The sequence below is a fragment of the Peromyscus maniculatus genome, chromosome 11, assembly GCF_049852395.1.
Source record: "Peromyscus maniculatus bairdii isolate BWxNUB_F1_BW_parent chromosome 11, HU_Pman_BW_mat_3.1, whole genome shotgun sequence".
Classification (NCBI taxonomy): Eukaryota; Metazoa; Chordata; class Mammalia; order Rodentia; family Cricetidae; genus Peromyscus; species Peromyscus maniculatus.
In genome coordinates this window covers 24,549,201-24,575,831 of record NC_134862.1, presented here as the reverse complement: position 1 = coordinate 24,575,831, position 26,631 = coordinate 24,549,201, and the positions used below count along the sequence as shown (strand labels likewise).

Genomic DNA, 26,631 nt, shown 5'->3' with positions numbered 1-26,631 from the left:
TATTGATTCTGGAACAACAATTATTTTAAAAGTAATGATTTAGGATTTGAGCAGGTACAAAATGTTCTTGGTCTGATCAACCACTAAAATCATTTAGGACTGAAACCATGATCATCAAGCTGTTCTGCATCAGCAAAGGTCAAAAACAAGAAAAGAAAAAACTTAAATGAATGCAAGTCTATAAACTTGAAAGAGTAAGACTATAAGAATAACAGACAAGAAAGCAAAGAAGTAAAAAAGAAAAAGTATGACAGAAAGAGACAATATCAAAGACATAGATCCTCATTATAACTAGTATTTAGAAAGAATGAGTGTTTGCAATGAATTAGAATCATTAATATAAGGCTCAAATGAAAGTAGCTAAGATTTACATTCTCTCTCCACAATTTATTCAGTTGAAGCTTGAAGAAAAGTACCTTATAATATTTACTATTTCCATCCCATTGTTTCTCTATGCCAATGAGCACATTTTTCTATGTTCACCAAGTGCAGACCACTGAAGGGAATATTAGCAGCCAATCTTTCATCTCTCTTGGACTCTACCATTGTCTATACTACTTCCCACATTTTATCCAAGTAAATATCCTGATTCCAGGTCCCTGAATATGACACATCATTTCCTATAGAGAAATCTTTGAATGATAACTGTTGCAAGGAGGTCCTGCTTTTACAACTCTACCTGAGGAAAAGAGCAATTCATTCACTGTCCAAGTATTGAATTTTAGTTTGTGGTTGTGGTGATCTTTTATTTTTCATATTGAGGAAAGTGTGATTGTTTGTATCAATGACCATCTAGATTGGATCCTCAATCACTTTAGAGAAAAGTCTCTGTACATGTGTGTGAGAGAATTTTTATATGCATTGATTGGGGTATGTCAGTTTCAACTGTGGGTGACACCATTCAATGGCTTGGAATTCTGGATTATATAAAAAAGAAAATGAGTTTAGCACCAGCTCTCTACCTCTGATCTTCATCTACCTCCTGATTGAGGACAACTGTGAGAGGCAGTCCCAAGACCTGCCTCTATGACTTTCTTCCATAGTAGATCACACTCAAACTGGGGGCAAAGTCTTCTTTCTTGAATTGTTTTTGTACATTGTTTTCTATCAGTAAGGAGGAAAAGAGCCATCAGAGCAGGTTCCTACCACAAAGTGGGAGGCATGAAGAAGCATTAGGAAATTTGGGCTAGAAATTTTATAAGATGTTGTAAACAGAGCTTAATGGGCTATTTTAATCTAGTATAGGAAAATCAGACTGTCAAGAGATATGTGGACTGTAGGGCCTTCAGGGGAAAGAGAACACGAGAGAAAAATGGTTTAGAGACTATTAAGTGTTTAGCTCCATTCTTTCTTTTCTCTGAGAATGTCAGTGAGTTTAAATTGTAAAGTGTATTTGTCTGAGGAAATACAAAGGCAGCAAAGTGTTCATTTCGTAGCACTGATGTTACTTATCACTCTTATCAGGTTCTACAGGGCAAAGAGCAACAAAAAGGGAAAACCCAAAAAAGTTTGTAACTTTTAGAGGTGGACCTCCTGTTCTACATAGGGCAGTAGGACAGGTGTCCAGAGGAAAAGAACTCTCTCATCTAAAGCTCCAATTTGTGAAAACACAAGTACATTTGAATGGAAGAGCCTAAACTGTGAATGCCAAAAGGGTACCTGCTTTATGGAGAGCAACTTTTTAGGTAAGGATACCCCAAAGATTAGCAAGGAAGTTGCAGCCACTCTAGTCTAAGATCCAGGATCCATCCCTAACTGACATTGTTGACCATGTGGTACTGGCTTTTCAGGCATGGAACATTCAAGATTTAGAGGGTCATGGAGTATATGGGCCAGGGAATTTACTATAAGGTCAGTAACTTGACAAGGAAGCATTTAAAGGGCCCATAGTGAATCTGTGAAGTGAAGACTAAGTTGCAATGGAGACCCCGGGATATTAGGAATACCAGGAACACTACAAACATGAATTGGATTTAGATGAAGAGAGAGGCTATGTGTGCTGTGGGCAGCTGTGATTCAAAGATGTGGCTATCTAAACCATTTAGATCACACATTAGTCTAAATCAAGTCCTAGATTTCTTACATGGAGCTTCAGGATTTTGCAATTTCCCTGCTGAATTTAATTATTGCTATTATTGGTTCTTTCCTTGTTATAGTCCCATTCATTCTTTTTTTTTAAATAGTTTTTTTTTTATTCTTACACCATTGGATAGCAGAACTATGTAATTAATTATTATTGTTGTTTTATTATATAGGAGCTCACATTTTGGATATTACCTTTAGTCTGAGAAGTGAACTGGACTTTATTTAAACTATCTTGGGAATCTAAAAGACTATGGAGACTATTGATGTTGGACTGAATGTATTTTATAACATGAAATAGCCATGAGCCTATTAAGACAGATAGTTATGACTTAAATATGACATGTTAGAGTATCAATTTGATAAGGGATGGTTAATTGTCAACCTGACAAAATCTAGAATTATATGAGATAAGATTATGAGTATGCCTGTGAGGGGTCAGCTATGAAGATTGGGACCATTGAGATGGAAAACCCACCTTTACTCTGAGTGGCCTTGTTCCATCAGCTGGTGTCTCAGATTGAGTCAAAGAGTACTTGTAGTGGATGTCTGTCTTATCTATGACCTTGAAGTACCACTCCTAGAGATGTAGTAGGTAAGTGTCTTACCTACCTATGACAATGAAGTACCTGCCCCTTGGGCATGACCTCAGGGCTAGCCTTAGGACCTGAGATGCACATATTCCTCTCTCTTCTCTCCCTCGTGGGCTTAGATGCTGGGATGGACTCAGGCAGAAGAACAGCGTGGCACTGTACCTCAGCCTTCCAGGACCCTACAATAAATCTCCTGTTCTGTAGTGAGCCTTCTTAGTATATTCCTTTACCCTAAAAGCAGACTCCATGCATTTCTCATAAGTACTAGTAGTCATTACTCCCTGATTCCTGTATTCTATGTGAACAAATTCCTCAAGCTCCTGCTACCATGATGGACCACACCCTATGAAGAAAAATAAACTACCTTTTTCTTAATTTGTTTTTACCAGGGTATTTTTTTATTACAGAAAAGGGAAATGTAACTATTACAGAGAAATTGGGGAGGGGACTAGCTATGCAGCCCATGGTGGCCTCAAATTCATGAACATTTCATTTCAGTCTCAAGAATGTTTGAACAATGGGTCTTTTTTTTAAAACGCATTATGGGGTCCAGCTACTTCTTTAGATATCATTCAAAATTGATGTTAGCTTTGCTCAAAGTAATCAATTGAGTACCATTTTCAATGTTCTTAGACCTTCTCCCAAGCTTTGGATAATGACCACAATCTTTTAGGTCAATACAATTTAGAACTTGGAATATTTACTAAATTGGAGCATCTGAGCTTGTAAAGTAATTCCCTTCATTTGGGAGACATGAGTATGCACACCAATGTTCATTTCCTTTCTTGTAAAGAAATTAGATATATAAGAAAATTTGCCTCCTTTTGTTAATGTTTAAAGAAGGAAAGAACAAAGGAGGCCACTTTATGGACCACTGTATTAATCAGTTTGACCAAAAAAAAATGTAATTAGGTAATTTTCAGTAATTTAATGAATTCTTATTTAAATCATAAATTATTTTAAGTAAGTTAATACCTTCAAAATAATTATTTTAAATATGGTAATTATTCACCTTGTTTATCTAAGTTAGTCATAATTTTAGAAAGGTGTTTCAGAGTGAAGAATTTTACAAATAGTAATTAGATTGATATACAACAACAAAATCTCTCAGTGTCTCTTAGTAAACAACATGAAGGGTAGAAACTAAGTAAGTGTGAAGCATCATTTTTTTAATGCTTGAGATACTTACCTTTCACAATAAAACCTTAGATTGTGCTTTTAATTGGTTTTGTGTAGATATTTATATAATTAATAGGTACCATTGGTTCTTTAAAAATTACTATTTCAAGTGACAAAGATTCCGGTATCCTCTCTTAATAAGAATCTATTCTATGATTATAAGCTAATAACATCAACATTTGGTAGAGACACCCTGTGTGGGTCATGCTATTTGTTGACCTAGACTGGCAAACTTTTAGAATTTAATAGCTCTGATCACTGTGTTGACTATATCTTCTAAATTAAGATAAAATATAGAAAGCATATCAATCTGTCTCTTTAATGAAGTAAAGTAAATTTAGGAAGCCTGATTAAGACTAATTTACTATTGTTGACTCCCCAGTTAAGACTTCTGTTTAAATAAAAGTTTATCCTAGTAGGTTTAGATCAGTACAGAAAATCATGTTAGGATTCCACAGCTGAGTGTTCTTGGTATATTTTATTTATTTATTTATTTATTTATTTATTTATTTATTTATTTATTTTGGTTTTTCAAGACAGAGTTTCTCTGTGTAGCTTTGCGCCTTTCTTGGAACTCGCTTTGGAGACCAGGCTGGCCTCGAACTCCCAGAGATCCGCCTGCCTCTGCCTCCCAAGTGCTGGAATTAAAGGCGTGCGCCACCACAGCCCAGTCTGGTATATTTTTTAATTTAAATATATTATGTTGATATTTGATTAGCAGAATTTGATTTTCCATACATAAGATGTCAAACTAAATAATTTGTTATTATACAGTAAATTTTTCTGCCTACTTACGCTATGGCATTACAATAATGAAATGGCTTATTTTCATTGTACTTTTCTTTTTCCTTCAGTCATTATTTTTTGCCATACTAAAGACTCAATATTTGGGACATTAAAGACATTGTCTTGTATGGTACTTTTGTATACTATGTGTGTTCAGCAGTTTCAAAAATAGTTGTTGACATTATATAAGAATGATTATTATATTATTCATACATTAGAAACTGCTAGAGAAAAAATTTGATTTTAATTATCAATAACTTTAATCTCATATTTATCCAGATACAAATATAAGATTATTAGGTAGCTTTACATATAATATTAAATTGATATTGCAATAATAAATTATATAATAAATAATAATTAGATGAAGGTGATCTTTCAGATTCATTTGTCTGAGTAGAGAATTTCTCCATCATCATAAATTAAAACATTAGTGTAAATTTAGAAGGAACTGAAATATTTTAGAATTTTAATTGATTAGACAGAAGAGTATACCTTTTTAGTACTTATTAATGCTCTATCAACAAAATAAGATTAAACCCATTAAACATAATTTTCATGAGTTATTTCTGCACCTATATCAGTTTTTCTAAGCAAAAGAGTTGAATATTAAGTGCATGAATATATTTCAGATTTTTTTCACTAGAGTAAAAATGTATAGTATACATTAATTATTTGACAATTATTTCATAAGATTTCATTCTACATAAATATAATTGTCATAAAATTATAGCAAGGCTCGGAAAAATTAAATAATACTTTTGTTTTCAGTTTTTTTTCTTTAAGGATTTTCAAACTGCTTAATATGATAAAGAAATGTCATCATGTCACCTTTTGAAATTTTCTACATTTTGTTACATAACCATTTCATCCATTGTGAGACATTTAATAATTTTCTCATATTTTATCTGAAATAAATAATAGCTTCACAATGTTGATGGAAAGATCTGGGAAGAATATGCAAGTAAGTATATTTATTAATTATAATTAATTATTTATTAATTAATAAATAACTATATTGTTCTGATAGATATTGATAGCCACATACAATGGAAGTTTATTTGTGTGCTGTTTATATATGTCTAAGTTAGAGTCTGTTTCCCTTTGAAGTTCTTTCATGCACTTTTAATATTTTTTAATTATAGAAATTATTTTAATATTTAAAAATTGAGAATTGGGGCCAGTAAGATTGCTCAGAGGGTACAGGCTTCCACTACCAACCTGAGGAACTGGGTTTGATTCCACATAGTGGAAAGAGAAAACTAATCTTGAAAGTTGTTTTCTAATCTCCACATATTACCACATAAGGCCCACACACATGCCCCCACACACTGTTACTCCATACCAGCACAAACACATATTTAGTAAAATAAATAAAAAACTAAGTATAACCTTTAAGTTTTCTATTATTGACTTCAATATCTTATACTAAATATAATTTCAATTATTTAAAGCATGTCCATTAACAGCTATAAAACATATTCATGTAATGAATAAAAATACTTTCAGTATGTTTTCAAATTTTTTAATATGAAATCTCTGAGCAGATGTGTACCTTATTGCATTCCTTTTATTTTAGACAACAAAGCAAAACATTTTACTAATAGTTAGCCTATCCTACTTATTAAAACTCTTGCACAAAGATTGTTATATGGAGAGTTAAAATAGCATCTGTCCACTGGAATAATGACAAAAATGTTTTGCCCATTGGCCTGAAATCAAACATATGTCTTAATATAACAATTAAACTATAAATTTCTTTATTGCTGTGTTAATTATCACTAAATATTAATTACAGAGTTATGCACCTGGATTTTTAGCCTTATAGACATCCCAATTTGAGGAAGATTGGGAGTACATAAACTTTTAACACTTCATGAATCTGATATTTTACTATTTTCTTATTTTGCAATCAACTCTGTTAATTTTCTTTTTGCTAAAATTTTCCAAAGTTCTAAGATCAACACTGAAGAGAGGATAAGGTTACAAGTACCCATACTTAATCAATGATGGATGGGAGCAATTTAAATATGCCAAAATAAAGAAATAATATTTTTTATTATCCTGCTATTTGATTTTTGATTTTTTTGAGACAGGGTTTCTGTGTGTGGCTTTGGAGCCTTTTCTGGAACTCACTCTGTAGCCCAGGCTGGCCTCGAACTCACAGAGATCCGCCTGCCTCTGCCTTCCGAGTCTGAGATTAAAGGTGTGCGCCACCACTGCCCGGCCATACTGCTCTTTTATCTAGCTTTTTGTGTAAAAGATTACAATAAGATTAAAGGTAGCCATGGTCTTTTACTATAAATTCCTCAAGTCATAATTATTATATATTTTTAAACAAAGTAATTGCTAATGCAGCAAGACTTCCTCACTTTGCTTCTTCTAACTGTATGTATATTGTTTTCATATGTGAAGCAAATACTGTTTGTCTTGAATGAAATGGCTTTGGGTTGAATTTAAGTCCCCATTACTGTAATATTCAAGAAAGAAGCATTTCTCGCCGGGCGGTGGTGGCGCACGCCTTTAATCCCAGCACTCGGGAGGCAGAGCCAGGAGGATCTCTGTGAGTTCGAGGCCAGCCTGGGCTACCAAGTGAGCTCCAGGAAAGGCGCAAAGCTACGCAGAGAAACCCTGTCTCGAAAAACCAAAAAAAAAAAAAAAAAAAAAAAAAGAAGCATTTCTCTCTTTGTGAGTATTCAAATGTACACACTAGACAGTGGTCTAATTGTTACAGGGCCTTGGATAATAGTAATGATTTTACTAGGTGAATAGAATTGAGAGGTAATATTGAAAATGCCATTCAAATTCCTACAAAAATTTGAGAAATAAATATAAATACATAGCTTATCCTGTAATAAATTTAAATAGGAATGGTTCTCTATGACATTGAGTGTGTTTGGTACATTATTCCATCAAAGCAGACCCTGTAGTGTGATAGTCCATGACAATACCCTTAAAGAATTAAAATAACCATGGAAATATTACCTTTTGTATTGTAATGATTCCTTCCTGTGTGTCTTTGTCAGCAGATATCTTGAAAATACCCAGTCCATCACCATCCACTATTTTGTATTCCATTTCTGCATTAACTCCTATATCTGCATCAGCAGCTTTAATTCTGGCCACGACTGATGCCACAGGCAAAGATTCTGGAACATTATACTGGTAAGATCCTGTGAAATGTCAAAATAAACAATGAACAGAAACTTCTAATCACCCACTTCCAAGAACTACTGATTTTTCATAATATATTATTGTTCTGTTTTCCAAAGAAGGAAAAGCTAAGACAATATAAAATGAATAAGTTTCCTGAAGCCTCAAGAAATTTGAGATTGATGTTTCAGCAATGACAAGTGACAGAAACAGATTACTGAAGAAATTCAGATTAGATGTATATCTATTAGGGATAAATGTGCTTCCTAAAGCAATGAAACTAAACTTATAATTAAAGTATAATGATTAAACTTATGGTGCCATTTAGATATAATTAACCACCACAATAATGTTAAACAACAAAACACCTCGTGCTTCAAATGTCCAAAGGCATGACTAATATTTCTGATAAGTTAGCACTGGAATTTACTTAGTATCTTTTACAAAGAAACTTCCACAAAACTGGACAAGCAGCTGTGGGGACGGTAATATAAGTCTGTTTGTAAAATGTTAATATTCTTTTAGAGAGAAGAGGTGAATTTGTGATTTCTATAGCCATGACTTTGGACATAACAGTGCAAATGAATAAGTAATATTATTTTTAAAGGGCTGAAGAAAATAAAAAGAGAGATGACCCATACAACCTTTTTATTTCACTGCTGTATTAATCCCTTTCACCCTTTTCCAGCTAAAATAGTATATTGAAGAGCTGATGTGGAAGTTGGTTGAGGAATATGATCCTCGACAATTTTTTTCTAATCATTTATTTTTCTTGCCCCTTAACCTTATTTCATACTGCATTAAATGTAAAGCCATGATGCATTTGGAGTTTGGCATATAAAAGGGACAGACTGTCTTTAAGAGGAATCTAGAAAGGTAAGGGTGCACTGTCAGTTTGGACTGTAATTTCTAGAATACTAAATACTACAATTTTATAATGATTGCAACATATCTGTATCATTTTCAATGGGTTCCTCACACAAACAGATGTGTCCTTAGTAAAATTCAAATATTTCAAGATACAGTAGTTAAATAATTTGTAGAGAAATGGGAAAAAATGAAAAGTATTTGGGTTTCTTCACTTTAGAATCCAGGAAAGGCTCTGAGACTAGAAAACCTGGGCTCCATGTGAGGAAACTGGGAGAAGCACAGATCCTGAAAGCGACAATATCATCTCTTCACCAGCTTTAGAGAAAGCAGACTTTTTACAAGGAAACTAAGATAACAATAGAATTAGTTTCTAAAACTCTTTCCGTCTTCCCATGGTAAGCCAGAAAAACCACAAAGGAAAGCAGTGTGTGTGTGTGTGTGTGTGTGTGTGTGTGTGTGTGTGTGTGTGTGTAACTAAAAATGTGTCTTTTTATGTTTTCTGGAAGCACCATTATGATTCTTGTAAAATCAAACAAGTATTGAAATATACAAAATATCCAAACATATTAATTGATTGAAAAAAAGAATAAGACTTTGCACAGTAGCTCACAATGGTTGTTTCATATTGTTTATTTCTCTCAGTATAGAATTGAGTTTCTTGCTTCTACTGGATAACCATTTTAGAGACATTGCAGACAGACCTCCTAACCTGTCAGTTTTAGGAAAATGGTGGTTTATGGACTCTGGGGAAAAGGAGCCCCTTTCCTTAAAGTGGTCAAGTTAAAGATAACCTTGTATTAGTTATGATCTGCCCATTTGCCCAAACTCATTCAGGCAATGCAAAGTAAATGCAGTGGGCCACAAACAAACAAAATGTGGAGGACTCATTGGGAAGAAGGAGGTTCTGAGGAAGAGAGAAGGGAATAAGAGTTGGTGATAATAGAGAATATCATCAAGGTAAATTATATATGTGATACAGTTATGAAAGAAAGAAAGAAAGAAAGAAAGAAAGAAAGAAAGAAAGAAAGAAAGAAAGAAAGAAAGAAAGAAAGAAAGAAAGAAAGAAAGAAGAAAGAAGTTTTCTTTAACATTCTAAAGGAATCTCACATGTTACAAAATAAGAATTGTAGGACAAAATGATTTTGTAAACAAGACACAGCTTCCTTGACAACACAGGTTTTTATTTTCATTTTTCTCCTTATTTCTGGATAAGCCAAAAAACCACTTAAGACAGAAGCTCATCTGAGGTTATATTTCTGATGTTTTAGACTGCATTATTTTTAGACATTTAATTTTGCATGAGAGGAATATGGTATAACTGTGAAAGGAATGCTCAGTGTATATGATCTGGTCAAAAAGCTTAAAGTGAACATATGATTATAGTATGATGCATATCATTAATTTGTGCACTTAAAATGTTAATAGTTATAATGAAACTTACTTTAAAAATAAAGCACTAGTATTTTAAACCCTTGAAAGCAAAGTAAAACTTTTGTGTTTAGAACAGAGAAGTAATGTTTGTAATTGACAACAACTGTAGAAACAGTATGAATTAAAATAAAAAACCTTGGTAAGTATAAATATACAATTATAATTAACACTTATACACAATGTAAAGTATAAATTCAAGGCAGATTGTGTTGTATTTAAAGAGAAATATGAAGATGTGATACCATCTCCCTATTAGCCATGCTACTACATAGTCTGAGCTCAAATTAGGCCTTTGATAAAATACAAATTTGGAAGAAATTCATCTGAGTCTTCTGCCTACTCTTGGGACTCTTTTCCTACTACTGGGTTGCCTTGCTCAGCCTTAATATGAGGGTTTGTCCCTAGTCTGATTGTAACTTCACATGCCATGCTTGATTGATATCCCTTGGAGGGCCTCCGTTTTCTCCAAGGGAAAGGAGGAGGAATGGATCTGCTGGAGAGGGGAGGTGGCAGGGGACAGACTAGGAGGAGAGGAAGGAGGCAAAACTGGGCTTGGATGCAATATATTAGTGAAGAATAAATAAGAAAGAAAAGTAATATTTGAAAGGAATTGTAAAGATGTTTCTCACAGGCAGTAATCACATTGAATTACTTACGTCGTGGAAAGCGAGGTGGGTTATCGTTGACATCAGTTAGGGTCACGGTGACTGAAGTGGTTCCAGACAGTCCGCCATTTTGACCAACCATATCCTTTGCCTGAATGACAAGCAAATACTGGTCTTTAGCCTCTCTATCCATGTTTGGAAGGGCAGTCTTGATGACTCCTGTAAGATTTTAAATCTCAGTAAATAGCACCATGATTCACTGCATTATAGTAGCAACACACATCTACAAAGGAGCAACATGTCACTCTTCAGTTGTGGTCTTTTGACTTTTTTGGCCTGCTTTCGTTTTTTGAGCATAGATTAGAGACCATGGGTGTATGTATGTACTTTAGGTACATTCACCTGCACATCATACTAAAAATATATATGTTTATACTTAAACAGTATAGTAAACAGCAGAGAAAATACTATAGTATAGTCTTATCAGTATTTATTTGAGGAAATTATTCTTAGGTTTTGTTACCCTGATTAGTGCCTGTATGACATGGTTAAACTTCTACTCAGCTCTAATATTGCATATCTCTTTTGCCTGTAGATCCAAATTTCTTCTTCTGGTTATTTAACTTGCAGTATCTAAGACAGCTGTCAGAGGGACTGGCAGAGAACCTCTAACTTCATTATAACTTCCTCTGCATGTTAAATAGTACACCTTCAAGTGTTCGAGTAGTTAGCAGTTGCCATAGTGATAACTAGAAGAAACCACACAAATAAAAAAGAGATGGCACTTCGAATTCTCAGAAAATCCTCAGGCACTCACAGGAAGATGTGAGCATTCATCCCATTTGTCAGCCTATCCTTTCTCATTTCTTCTCTTCCGTATCTTTTACCTCTTCACCTCAAAACAGTTGAGAAGCTGATTGGCCAGTTTAATCTGCTACCTTGCCTATACTTAGGCAAGTCAGCTACACAGTGACTTCCATGCCAGCTTGGCTGCAGAGTGAACCCTGGTATCTAAAAATCAAAACATGGCCAGGAAGTCTATAATCCTAGAATGTGAGAAGTAGGGAACAAATGGTCAGGTGCTCAAGGCAATCAATCCTCAATGAAAGTGAGCAGCAGAACAGCCTGGATTACTCTGTCTCAGAAATCATCAACAACATCATCATCATCATCAACAAGAACAACATCCAAAATTCTCTTCTGCTGCTCAGCAGATGCTCAGTCTTAGTTTTGGTTACACAATGCAAAGTGGTAAAAAGACCACCGTGGAAGCAAGAGCTACTAAAAGTTCTGAACAAAAATAGTGAAATCGGTAGCACTTTAAAAATGAACAAAGTAGTCTTCTTATTTCTAAAAATGTGAACACACAAGACAAAGGATATGGTAATTAATTTATCCTTTCTTCTTCTCCCACTTCAAATACTTATAATAATTCATTATCAAGTACCAAGACTCCAAGTTGAATGGCATTCGTACCTTGTATAACCATATATTTATGCTTATTTCTACCACTGTCTCTAAAACATAAGCACACCTACAAATACACACATGCACACATCACATCAGCAATGCATCTGCATCTATACATTTGAGTAACACATACTCACATGGGCCAAATTTTATTTCTTGACATCACTCACTTTTTCTAAGCAATCTGTATAACTGGGAGCAATGGGTACCTGCATAGCATCACAAACTAACATTTTCGGTGGCTTTTTGCTGTCTATATACTACTTATTTATTTTTGAAATGTTACCGTAAAATGAAAAAAAATGTTACATACTCAACAGTTTTATATGTGGAGTGTCTGATACAAAAGTATCCTTGGTGAATTGCAGTGATTTTAGGAATATTTCTTGCTTCTTCATTATTTCTAACTCTATAGCAAAACAAGCATATGGACCTCACTCAGCATAGCTATTTACAAATGAACTTTCTTATGCTATGGATTCTTGAATTTAGGTATTTATGTCTTTTTCTTTTTAATTGTTTTTATTTGTCTTTAATAAGTATAGTGTGTTTTTTTATTAATGACTGATAATCTTGAAAATTTGGAGAATAAACATATTTCATCTTTATGAAAAAAGACTTATTTTACAAAAAAATGTTCTATTCATAGTTTAACGCTTTTATTTCAAAGCTTTCTTACATCTTTCTTCCAACATCAGTGTGTGTTTGTTATCACCTTTGCAAAACAGTATGTTAGAAAGACATTTAAAGTGATCGAAAAAGAAATGCTGGGAAGTAAATGTGGTTGTTTGGTGAATAAAGCACTTGCTTTGCAAGAGTGAAGACCAGCTTTAATGCTCAGTGCCAATGGACAAGTCCAGCAGGTGTGGTGGCCCTCATTAATCCTAGCTTTCTGAGGCAGAGTCAGTGGATCACTGGGGCAAGCTGGCCAGCTACAATAATAGAAATAGCTGGCATGCTCCAAGATCAGTGAGAGACCTTCCTTATTAAATAAAATAGGGGGAGTTTGAGGAAGACTCCATTGTCAACCTGTGACCTCCACATGTCTTTGTGAATACATGCATGCTCACTGTAACATAGAAATGGTTTCACACACATGAGGAAATGCATAACACACACACACACACACACACACACACACACACACAAAGGAAAGGAATCTGATGCCTCTGAATTCCTAGATTTACTTATTGACATTATTTTTTGAAGAAATTATAACATCATTAGACTATAAATCGGGATACCAAAGTTTCCTACCTACTTTTCAAACCTCTAACTGTCTCTTTTTAAAAGATCTTACAAATAACATTTTCTCAACACTAAAACAATCAAAAAGCTTACAAGTGAATGCAGCTCGCAGAAGCAATTTCCAAATCCCTTAGGTACTACACAGAAATGAAGTAATAGGTAACACTTGAGTTTAGATACAAATACTTGGCAATATTTCATTTCTAGTTATTTAAATTTTGTTTGCTTTTAGTTACAAACTAACATTTCAAAATAATTCTTAGATATTATATTTTCTTTTTGTCCATAATTTTGTAGTCACAGGCTCATGCATGTACACACTCAGCAATTTTTAAATATAATCTTCTATGAACTAGTAGAAGATAGTTTAATATAACTTTATCCCTATAATCTGTGGTAGCCTTATGAAATTGAAAATTTTTCAATAATCAATAATGTATGTCATATATGGTGAAAAAATAAATAGGCCATTAACTATTGAGAAAATATTTAGCCTTCTTTTCAGCTTTCTATGTCTTCTTATTTTAAACTAATACATCAAATATGAACTTTATGCTTGGTAAAATATTTTTATAACTAAAAAACTTTTATTTAGAATTCACATTCAGAGAAAGCCTTCTAACACACACACACACACACACACACACACACACACACACACACACACACACGCACACACACATGAGGCATGAATATATTTTGCTTCATTCAACAATTGTCTGTTCTGTAGTCTGAGGGAAACCACTGATGATATTCTAACGTGCCACAAACTATGATAACTTTTTAAGACATATTCTGTTGGGAAGATTAATTTTGTACTGTGATCATTTGTAACAGGTAAGAACTTGTTTCCTGCAATCACTCACAGTGTAGGTAACTGCTTGGTGCTTGCAATTTTTCTGCACACTTTGCTTTGATCTTGAAAAGTACATGCTCTTGGCGAACACTGGTATATTTATGTTGTGAATGGTCAACTCATTGGCATTTAACTTATTACAACTAAATCAACATTTAAAATCATACTTTGAGTAGATCAGTAATAAAATTTGCATCTCAGTGTTGAGATATCTGCTTTCTCAGGTGTTTCATTATTTGAGAAGACTTTCTTCAGGAAAGACAAAGAACCCGTGCTCACTTCCTTGGGAAACTGCTAATGTCATGACGGCCTTTATTTTACATAGTCATTGTGACAGTTCCAAGAACATAAAATAAATATTAGCCATATCAGCTTCCTTGTGAATTCTGAGGACTTAATAATGCATGTAAGAGGTGAGGGCCATAAAGATGCTTGACACAAACCTCTGAAAAATTGGAAGAGCCCATCTTGGAAAGGATGCTGCTAGTATTAGCCAGGACTGTATGCGTACATATAGTATATCAAAAAATCATGTCATCTGCCCCCTTCCTTTGTTTTTAATTGGTTTTCAAGTCAGTGACCTTGGTAGCTACTTCAAAGATAATAGTTTTATGGGAATATACACCTGTGAATAAGGACAATATATGTGACTATGAACTGAGTATGTACATATGCTCTGTACTCAGCTTCTGTCAATATACCTTAGAAATGTTAAAATTACTACCAGCATGAGCTTCTTTGGTTTTATATAGATGAATGTCATTTTACATAATGTTTAGAAACAGTGCACAGCTAGGAAAGATCTCCAACACAATGCTTTGCTAGTTGTCTTAGTTAGGGTTTCTAGTGCTGTTACAAAACATCATGACCAAAAAGCAAGGAATTGGTTTATTTGGCTTACACTTTAGCATTGCTGTTCATCACTGAAGGAGGTCAGGACTGGAACTCAAACAGGGCAGGATCCTGCAGGCAGGAGCTGATACAGAGGCCGTGGAGGAGTGCTGCTTACTAGATTACTTTGCCTGGTCCACTGAGCCCACCTTCCTATAGAGCCCAGGACTAGCAGCCCAAGCATGGCACCACCCATCATGAGCTGGTCCCTCCCTCAATGATCACTAAATGAGAAAATACCTTACAGGTGGATCTCACCCAGGCATTTCCTCATCCGAGGCTCTTTTCTTTCTGATGACTCTAGCTTGTGTCAAGTTGACACACAAAGCCAGTCAGTACACTAGTCACGATCTAACTACATGTTTTAACACAGTATAATGAGATGCTGAGTTACAGGTGAGAACTAGACAGTACTCCATAGGTATTGAGATTGGGTAGCAAGAGTGGCCTCTGTAATCTCTGCCCTAATATCACTTTCCTTTTTTATAACAGATGCCACTTTCTAAGCAGAATAAACCCAGTAACTCATTTGTGATGAAACCTAGAAACTGGTGAAAACCAAATGAATTATAAATAACTGAGACTGTAGTAAGTCAGGAAGTAATTAGGAAATAAAATCAGACGTCAAGCTGAGTGCAGAAAAGGGACACTCTTAGGAGTGTTTACCTGTGAGGCTTACACTGCCTTGGAAAATAAATGCACAGAATTATATAATAGAAGCTATCGGGTCTAAATGTTGAGAGTTATAGTGTAAAATATCCATAAATTTACAGAAATAATGCGAACTAGGGTAAACCAACAGCCTTTGTATAATTCTGAAACAGGGCCATGATGAAATAAGTCTTTGATAAAGCACCCTTCAATTTTACAGATCTTGAAAATAAGATTTCAGAGGGATTTAGAAATTAAATTACTAAAACATTTAAATCTTGCTGCTTTAAGCAAATATTTCGTATTAGAGTAAATACAATGGTAATTGTGTTAATTCCAAAAAGGAGCAATAAGCTCAAATTTGGTACATTTTTTACTGATATTAATTAGCAATCTTCACCAGACATCCATGATTACACCAAAGCATGACTTTTGCATGAGAATGCTACCCCTTTACCTGAAAAAATTCTTAGGAGCAGAAATAATTTCAAAAAGAAATTTTAAATATAATTATATAATAACTAGTACTTGGTATAGAAAAATATTAACACTTCCTAAACTCTGTGTTTCTCCTTTAATTTTAACCTAATTTTCATATATTTTAAAGTGATTATTTGAATGTAAAATGTGAATTGAAGGCTCAGATGTTCTAGCACTTTGTCCCTGCCTGGTGATATTGGTTCTGGAGGCTGTTCAATCTTTAGAAGCATGAGCCGAGCTAAAGGAAGTTAGTCCCTGGGGATTGTATCTTGAAGGTTACTGCTCACTGTAGTTTTTGTTGAGTTCTCTGATTCTTGGATGATGCCATGCTGCAAGACCCGTAGTTGTGGAGAGGGCCACTCCAGCTGTTATATGGGATTATTTTGCCATACTTAAGGAGCCAAATCAGTTTCTAATTCCTAATTCATTTCAGACATAAGCTATGAAGATAATGGAGGCACTGAAAGCATCAGCACCTGAGTTTGATTTCCAGAACCCAACTGAAAGAGCTAGACATTGTAGTGTGCACTGAGGATGTGGAGATAAGCGAATCTTTGGGTTTCCTGGCCAGCCAGCCTACCTGACTTGAACACTTGATGAGAGAGCTTGTCTTTAAAACACTGTATGAATCATTTCAGAGAATGGGGACTAATGGAAAGCATATGGGGTAGATTTTTCGATGTTATGATGAAATTACTAACAGAATTACTCTAAAGCAAGTCCTCAGATAATATGGCAAGAATTAAGTGATCACAACTAGTGAATTCAAGAAAGAACTCCTCAATGGGAGCTGGAGAGATGGCTCAGAAGTTATTCCTAATACTTGCATGATGGATCACAAACATCTGTACTTCCTGTCCCAATGAATCCTGTAGCCTCTGTTGGCAACATGTACTAATACAATGCACAGACATGCAAGTAGAAAAACCAATCATACACATTCAAACCAAAACAATAATCTTTATTTAGTATATTATCAACACCTTTTTGTGTCAAAATTCTACTTTCTTATACAAAATCCTTAAATTTGAAGAAATGGAAAACAATACTATTCTTCTCATAGATAAAAGTCACAGGGAATCCTGTAAGGGAAATGTTAAAATTTGATTCCTGCTCTCTAGGCCCAGATGATTGAAAAATTTTCCATTTTTCCACAATTATATTTTAAAAGTATATTCTAAATAGTATAAATATTTTAATAAACCAAGATGCACAAAATTTGTCTGAGCTAATGGTTGTGGGGAGAGATGCCCCAATAATTGCCATGATTACAGTATTAAAAATAATTTATTTCAATTCCTGCCAAATAGGATGTATTATATCTTGAAATGAAAAATCAAATTTACTTTCTTCAATACTAACAATATAATCCTATGGCACATACAACTGGCCAAGTGACTAATTAGTGCAATTTCAGATCTACATTTTGGAGGAAAATTCCACAATTTGCATCAAGAATAACAGTCACAAGGCAAGCATTGGGAGTGAAATATTTATCCCTTGGTATCACCAAGTGCCATTTGGAGTAGGTGATGTAATGCAAGAACATATAATTTGTAAGCAAATCCTCAATGGTCCAAAATCATTCCAGGCTGAAGACTCCCATTCATAAGAAAAATTGATTGAATTTTGTTTCTCTAATCTGACATTCAGTTAAACACACACACCTTCTACACTGACATGACTCATATAATAAGTCAAATGTTTTCATTTTTCACCTTCAACACTCACTTGCTTAATTATAACAATTTCTTCTCTAAATTCGATTTCTATGTATTTTCCAAAGTAATCATTGATTTGATGTATATCAGGCCACGTCATATATTGCTGACTGTACTGAACTTCTAATGACTGAGTAGAATTTTATTTACGTCTTATGCACATAACCACTATTATTTACAAGAGCATTCAGAATATTTGCCCTTGCTTTAAGAATGAAATAATATTGCTCCCTTGGGAAATATGAACAATGTAATTGTTGCCTTTAAAATATTCAATTAGAATCATACTTGTAATCCAATATGTTTAAGAATACATTCACCTGCCAGGTAGTGGTGGTACACGCCTTTCATTCCAGCACTTGGGAGGCAGAGCCAGGTGGATCTCTGTGAGTTCAAGGCAAGCCTGGTCAACAGAGAGAGATCCAGGACAGGTACCAAAACGTCAATAAGAAACCCTCTCTTGACTCCTCCCCTTCCCTCCAAAAATGCATTCACTTTAGGAATTCTGCAACTTAAAAAGCTAAATTTTTATTTTTATTTTTGTAATTTAATCGGGACAAAATATTCAATAAGGCATATTTAAAATATCGAGACAAGCCAGCTCTCCATACAATGACAGAGAGTAAAGAAGCCAATATTATATAATCATTTTGTAGCAAAAATAATGCTTCAAGTATAATATAACTCAATTTAAACTTTTGTTTGTTTGTTTTTCAAGACTGGGTTTCTCTGTGTAGCCCTGACTGTTGTGGAACCTACTCTGTAGATCAGGCTGGCCTTGAAGTCACAGAGATCCACTAGCTTCTCCTGCCCAGCTGCTGTAATTAAAGGTGTATGCCTCTACTGCCAGGTAATTCAACCTGTAGATGGATTTCTAAATGGTCTGAGTGGCTTTGGACTGGGTGGCACACACGAAAACTTGCAGCCACATCAATCCATACTATACTTTTTACTTAAAACAAAACTATTTCTAAGCCAACTCTATAAATATTATATTAATAGAACTTTGCATCTTATAAAAATTTAATATGAAATGAAAACTTATTTTGTTTTATATTTAGTATTTAACAACCTTTATAGTTTCTTCTAATTTTCCTACAAATTGGCGTCTGGAAGTATGAATTAGACATACCTCATATCGTAGGCTTCACAAGAAAACATTTTGCTTGTTTTAAATTATGAATTTTCTAATTTTCCACATGGATTGATTAAAGAAAATAAAAATGAAATGTGCAAGCAGGTAAACAAAATAGCCTAATAAGTTCAGGAGTCACATCTGAAATAATTGTGAATAGCATTGGATTTAGTATTTTCATGGATACAGGTAAATGGAATAAAATAAGGTGAACTCCTTCCTAATACAGTTATTTTTGGTAATTTGGACATATATTGAGAAAAGCAAAATAAAAAATATCCAGTATTAGTATATTGATAGAAAATAAATATTAAGTATAAGCTGATAGGTGCTAGATGAAAAACTATAGTTAAGGAACTATCACTATTACTACTAAACTCATGATCCTTGGTTTTATTTTGACTCCTTGAAGCTTTTCTTTGCTTTTTCTTTTGTTTTCAAGACAGAATTTCTCTGAGTAGCTTTGTGTCTTTCCTTGAACTAACTCTGTAGGCCAGGCTGGCCTCGAACTCAGAGAGATCCACCTGTCTCTGTCTCCCAAGTGCTGGAATTAAAGGCATGTGCCTCCACCGCCCAGCTGAAACTTTTCTTAAGGTATGAATATTATTTCAAAAATTATAAGATCACTATATATCTATATATATATATATATAGATAAATATATGTGTAATATACATATTAAACTTTTTGTCATGATATTAATGTTCCTATAGAGCACTAATTATTTCTAGAAAAAAAGACTTCATCTAGCTTTCTGTACTTGATTTTGGGTTTGTATCTTTGTCAGTTTTCTGCAGTGAATCATTACCTTTGAAGTCTCCAAAAGGATAACGGGACCCCACAATGATGATTCTACAGGGACTATGATAACTCTACTAAGTTGAAAACACCACCTAAAGATCAGCTTTGGACTACAAACTGCTCAGGACAATGTCAAGCTGTCTAGCTGAGATGATCCAGCTTCACAGACTACTCAATCCAGGATTTGAGACAAGCCCTGCACTTTCCCATTACACAGGAACTGGACAACAAATGATACAGCTACCTGTCTCAGGACTTGACAATTAACCCAAATTTCTCTTTTTAGGATCCCCTAAAGATACCATCACCCCCAGACAGCAGAAAATAAATTTAAGAACACAATGACCACATTCCCAAGAGGTAGAGTGGTGGGTTTTGGTCATTCAGTGGGTTATGGATATTTGTTATTGTTTAGAGGGGTTGGTTACAAGTTGTTACTGGTAATGGTCAGGAAAACGCTGAACAAAGGAGTTTAGATTCAGGGTCCTTGTTTTGAAAAGAATAAAGGGGGATATACATATCATAGGACAAAAGGGTAGATTATAGAATCTACTTTTAAACCAAAAAAGCAACTACTAATGTAAAATATTTTACATTTATATGGATCTTTGTATATTGATACAAAGTTGAGATTATTTTTGTTAGAACATACTGTACATACATTTCTAATCTTGTTCAAGGTGTTGTACCTATACATCTCATTTAACAATGTAATGCAAATTACTAGTCCTTGACAGTTAATATTACCAACTATTTAGGATAATAAAGAAATTCAGGTTAGTAGTTAATCACCTATTACAATCACAATTGTAGTCATGTTAAGTACATTTTAAGGGTCCCACATATATATATTCTAGGTAGACAGGTGGTCTTGAAACACTTCAGAGATCTATCTACAGAATATGGCATTTAAAATGTTTTAACAACTTAGGTTCTTTTTTTATGACATTGAGACAAGTCTGCTCCTGGCAGTCGCAATCTACTTCAGAGAAGATGATGGGCATCAAAGTAAGTCCATATGGAGTTTACTTTCTTTGTGGCAAAAGTTAGTCATTGGGCAAGAAAGTGCCCTCACCTAGACTGCTAACAGCATGTTAGAATTAAACATGGGTGCCACCAATGTCTGGCCTCTATGGCTAACTAATGCCTTAGCTCCATACTCTAATCTTCAGGCAAGCTTTATTTGTTAGATCACAAACAAAATATCACCACATTTCCCCTTTTAGTCTAAAATAAAAAAAGGTTATAACTAATGTAAAAGAAACTATACACAATAAGTACAATAACTATATACAATATATACAGGCAATAAATACATCAATAATGTCTAGTCTATTAATATTTGACAAATTCAGAAAAATACTATATTATTTTTCCTATCTTGGTGAAGATCTCTGTGAGTTCAAAGCTACCATAGGCTACACAAGATTAATCCAGTCTAAAAGAGAAACAGAGCCTGACAGTGGTGGCACACACCTTTGATCCCAGCATTTGGGATCTCATGACTTTAATCTCAGCACTAGAGAGGTGGAGACAGGAAGTGATATGGCCGGGTGGAGAGAGAAATATAAGGTGAGAGAAGACAGGAGCTCATTTCTTTCAGGCTGGGGAGTTGGCAAGATAAGAGATGGTGGCTGTGGTTTGTTCTTTGTCTCTTTGATCTTTCAGCATTTACCCTTGTATCTAACTCCATGTTTTTATTATTTAGACCAATTAGGGTTTGTGCTATAATAAAGGCAGCATATAAATGATAACTACAGTAAGTGCAGATTTTATTTCCTACCTGTCTTTGGTTCCACAGAAAAGTATGGCTGTCCTTGCAGAATACTGTAGACCACCCGAGCACTGTTGCCATAGGTAGGATCATCAGCATCTGTGGCCGTCACTTGTACCACTGAAGTCCCTAGGTGACAACCAAAAAGTCTTTGAATTAAACTTCTCAAGTATGGGGGCACTAAAGGCTCACAAATTGTCACAAATTCTAGGCTTCTTTTTTTGTTAGTTTTAGTTATCTTCATCAAAGCACGAGTTATCAATCTAGTATATTTTTATTTAAACCAAACAAAGGAAATAAATGTTAATAAAAATTCTTGAAATAGGTGATATGAAAGTGTAGTTGGTAGCTGTTAACTTTCTTTTTAGACAAAAGGGGGAGATGTAGTCTGCAGCTGTTCCAGCTTTATCCTGGAAGTACTACGCCCAATGAGGCTTCCGGTAACTGTCAGGCCTACAAGGCAGGGCCGAGACAGGAGTGCTTCAGACCTGAGATCCAGATGTATGTGCTGGCTTTCTTGGTTCCTGGATCCTGAATGCTGGAGGTAGACCCAGCAGAGTTCTCCAGAGAACACTGCTATATTGTGCTTCACCTTTCCCAGACCCTGTAACCTTTCCCTTCACTTGTAAGTTACCCTACAAAATAAACCTCCCTTTTAACTATGTGGAGTTGCCTTAATATTTCAACCAACATGGAAGTATGTAGGCAAAGACACTACAGAATGATGAATATTACAGCCAAATGAGGTTAGATAATAGGTGTCTCGCGCATCATGCTCTGATTGATGCATAAGGAAAGGTACCAGTTTGGTACTTTGAGTATGAGTTTGGTTAAAATTGCTCCTAAATATGGAACTTTAAATCTACTATCATCTTTACTTGTGCTTTGGATGGATTTTTTTCTTAATGATTATTTCACTCAAATAATTTTTTTTCAGAATTCCACTCAATTTCCATAATATGATATTCCTTACTAATTCCATTTCCCTTATAGTTGAATAGAAATTTTAAAGTTAAGTTATAAAAATTGTTTGTGCTTTGTACCTTCTTTGGTAAACTTCATTGACTATGTCTCATAAAACCAATATTGTGAATGATGTGTATTCCTAAATCAACCTAAAAGTTACATTTTAAAGATTTGTAAATGTGAAAATTAAGTAAATTTTTAGTTTACCAGCACATTTAAATTATTTAATAAGCACATATACAGGCATATTTGCAAGTACAGTTTGAGAGTGTGTGTCAATGGCTGTGTGTGTGTGTGTGTGTGTGTCTCGAGTGTGTTTGGTACACTTGTCTGGAGGCTGGAGGTCAACCATGTTGCATCCTACTAAAACACCATTGGTTTTTGAGATAGGGTCCTCCTCTGGACTTCACAGAGTAGATGGAATCTCCCTGTGTCAGCCTCCCAGGGTTGGGGCTGTAAGTGTGCACTGCCAGCTTTGGGCCATGGGATTGAGCTCAGAGCCTCATGCTTTCATGGCAAACACTTTGCTGACTGAGCTTGCTTCCTAGTCTCTGAATGGAAGGCTTCTATGCTTTTCTAAGCTCTGTAGCAAATTAGAAATTATCCTATAGCCTTATTATCAGCTATAAAACATGTCGTACTGTAATTTAAGAAGAAGAACGCTAGTATTCGATACTGAATGCTTATGAGCTATTCACCGTATCAATCAATGCTATTATAACTATTTTGTGAGAATTAAACACTTTAGTAAGCTTCAATATATTGTTACTAAATTTCAGTTTTTATTGATATTCATTGTTCAAAGTTTGAAAATTTTATTAATCAAGTAGTTTAAATAAGTGTTCAATAAATTCTAAAGGTATTTAAAAACAATTTTCTTAAATGTTTTAACTCATTATATCAATTAATTTAATAAAATAATTTACATGTGTGTATAATAATCATACTTCTTGATACTGAAGTAGAGTCCTCCAAATCAAATCAGTGGTTCTTTAGGTAATCTCTAAAATATAATTTTGCATACAACTAATTAGAATATTCAATGCTAAATTTACTAATCAATGAAAAATACCACAAATACCATTAGACAGAAGTATGAAGCTCAATCAAACTGACCTCAAAATTAGTTTTACCAAACATTATTAATTGGGGGAGGAAATTGTCAACTTCTCATAAACCCCCACTCATTGTCGCTGTATTGCTACTGTTATTCTTGTCAAAGAGCAGTTGCAAGAAACACTTTGAAGGGATGGCCAGAATTAAGAAAAAGGGAATTCATTTGCTTTGTAACAGACATGCACATCTCTATATTATTGCTAGAACCTCCCCCTCTGTGATTTAGAACATTTAATGACTACAAGTCCTGATGGTTTTCTGTTTTCAGACTGAATTTCTCTAGCAGCCAGAGCCACATGTCCCCAGCAGACTGGGTTGTGAATTGTGATGCCCTGTGTGGAGCGCAGACCTGTGCAATCCCCACCCCGGTGGTATAGCATAAGTCAAAGGACTGAATGAGTAAAACAAGACAAAGCATGGTGGTTAAAATGTCCATGTGCTATAAACTTCAGTAATGTCTTAAATGAGCTTCCTCCTTCAATAATAAAACCAACGATTAGATTTCCTATTTTACAATCCCATTAAAAATAATTTATATACATGAATTACATACCAGCTTAAAAAACATGGTGTTGGAGAAGTACTCTAAACACTGAAATTTAAAGCAGAATTTATAATATCTGGCATAAAGTAAAATGAGTAATTTGCATATTTTTGTAATGGAGAATTGCTGAAAGACCTTAGAGTAAGAGGCTTTTTATTGTTTTCTCTTTCTCTAACTATTTCTTTACTTTTATGAAAAACAACTCAATATTTAATTTATATGTGAAGAAATTACAAAAGGATTAGTGGTGGTGAGCATTGGATACTAAATAGAGGTAGGTAGTGGAGCAGCAACCCTGTACTGACCTGGACTGCCACCAGCAACCTTCTTGTAACAACAGAAAGGACAAGATAAGGGGATCATTGCCCTAATAGTCAGAGAAGAGTTTGCTATTTTGCTTGTTTTTTTTTTTTTTTTTGGGGGGGGGAGAGTCTCTAGATCAATCTTCCACTAAAAAAAAGAGAAGAATAAAGAAGGAGGAGAAAAAGGAGAAGAAGGAGGAGGAAGAGGAGGAGGAGGAAGGATGAAAGAACATACAGTGAAAGATACTTTTTTTTTTAAATAATTTGTCAGACATGATTGTAGTCATATTTCTAAACAATAATTATTTGATAGAAAGGAAAATGCACAAGCCATTTCTTAAAGACAATGAGAGTTGGGCCAAAGGAACTGTATAAAGTTAATATAAAGTACAAAAATAAAAAACACCAAAGTAAACCATCTCCTAATCTTCCAAACAGGTAGGTGAAGGTTTGAATGAACGTGTCTTGGCTGCTGTGCGTCACCAGTTTTCTTTCATTCTGACCGTCACTGCATATATACCAGTGTATTTTTTCACATACTTATTACAAAAACAGCATGCTTTTTACTTACCCACAGGAGACATTTCAGGAACTCCTGCTGTGTATGGGCCATCCAGAAATTTGGGCTCATTGTCATTGATATCCTGAATTTTGATCACAAACTCAGATTCGGGCTCCACAGGCTTGTTGGTGAGTCTGTCCAGAGCTTGGGCTCTGAGTGTGTAATAGGCCTGCTCCTCCCGGTCCAGTCTCTTGGTGGCATGAATATCCCCAGTGTTCTCATCAATAATGAAAATGGAACTCGCCCCTTCGCCTGACAAGATGTATTTGATGGAACCATCTCCTTTATCAACATCAGAGTGAAGCTGGTGAAAAATTCATGTAAGATGAGATTAACTTACAAGACAGTCAGCAATATGGAGATATGTAAAAGTCATTCATGTCAGACAGCTGTGTGAGATTTCATTGTTCTTGGTAAGATAAGCTGATTGTGCACAGAAACCAGCATGTTACAATTTGATATTCTGTGCTGTGAACAAGTTGATTTCTTTTCTTTCCGTAAATAGTCTCATTTCTAAACATATCTCCATCCCATTTCAAATTTAAGAATTTGTAATATATTACATGTATAGATGGAAATATGTATGGATTTAAATATATAAATATTTAGATATATATTTAAATCCATACACATTTCCATATATTTAGATATATATTTAAATCCATATCTATTTATCTATATCTATATATAATATATCTATAGATACAGGTACACATTTTTTAAAATTTGTATTTCAAGGCCAGCTTTTTGCCATTTTCTAAGTGGGCAGACATCAAGTACATATGCATATATACTTGATTTGACTTTTGTTCTTTTAGATTTTCTGTACAATATTTGTAAATTTGGTTCTGATATACTCATTAATTTTCATATATATATATATATATATATATATGAAATTCTATCTTAGGAACTCTATCTCCTGTCTCCCCAGCCTGTCCCCATTTACAGTTTACTTGATGGTTAACCAGCATGGATGAATGTCCAGTCTTCAAATCTGTCTCCAAAGCTTATTCAGCTTAATGTTGAAGTTGGGAAATTATTGCTCTGGAGAGTAGTGATTTTAAATCAATACATGCATGGGACTTCACCTCAGCAGTTCCTGAAATACCAAGAACTGCATTAGATTTGCATGATTAACCCTGGCATCAACAGCAGGGCAGCATCTTTTGATTTGAACTTAATATCTGAAACTGACCCTGCTGTATGTCATAGCATAATGTTGAACAGACCAAACTTGGGAAACATAGAAATAATTACATATTTTCCTGAACTTCATAACCTTAGAAACATGCTACTCAATCCATTATTTCAACAATCGTTCATCACCTTTACTGCTGTCATCTTGGACTTTGGTTAATATCAATATAAAAACCCAATTTAACAAATAACAAAACTTTTCATTGCCCTATAGA

At 34.5% G+C, this 26,631-nt stretch overlaps 1 protein-coding gene across 2 annotated transcripts in view; it reads right to left on the bottom strand.

The window, feature by feature from the left end:
* Cdh7 (cadherin 7) overlaps positions 1–26,631 on the bottom strand; it is a 143,419-nt gene that overhangs the window by 61,318 nt on the left and 55,470 nt on the right. For both annotated transcript variants that reach the window (XM_015986427.3, XM_006992852.4), the window contains exons 3-6: positions 25,226–25,520; positions 21,736–21,855; positions 10,751–10,918; positions 7,626–7,813 (exon numbers count right to left, since the gene is read on the bottom strand). In XM_015986427.3, the coding sequence (XP_015841913.1) occupies positions 7,626–7,813; positions 10,751–10,918; positions 21,736–21,855; positions 25,226–25,520 (771 nt within the window). The remainder of the gene's footprint in view (positions 1–7,625; positions 7,814–10,750; positions 10,919–21,735; positions 21,856–25,225; positions 25,521–26,631) is intronic.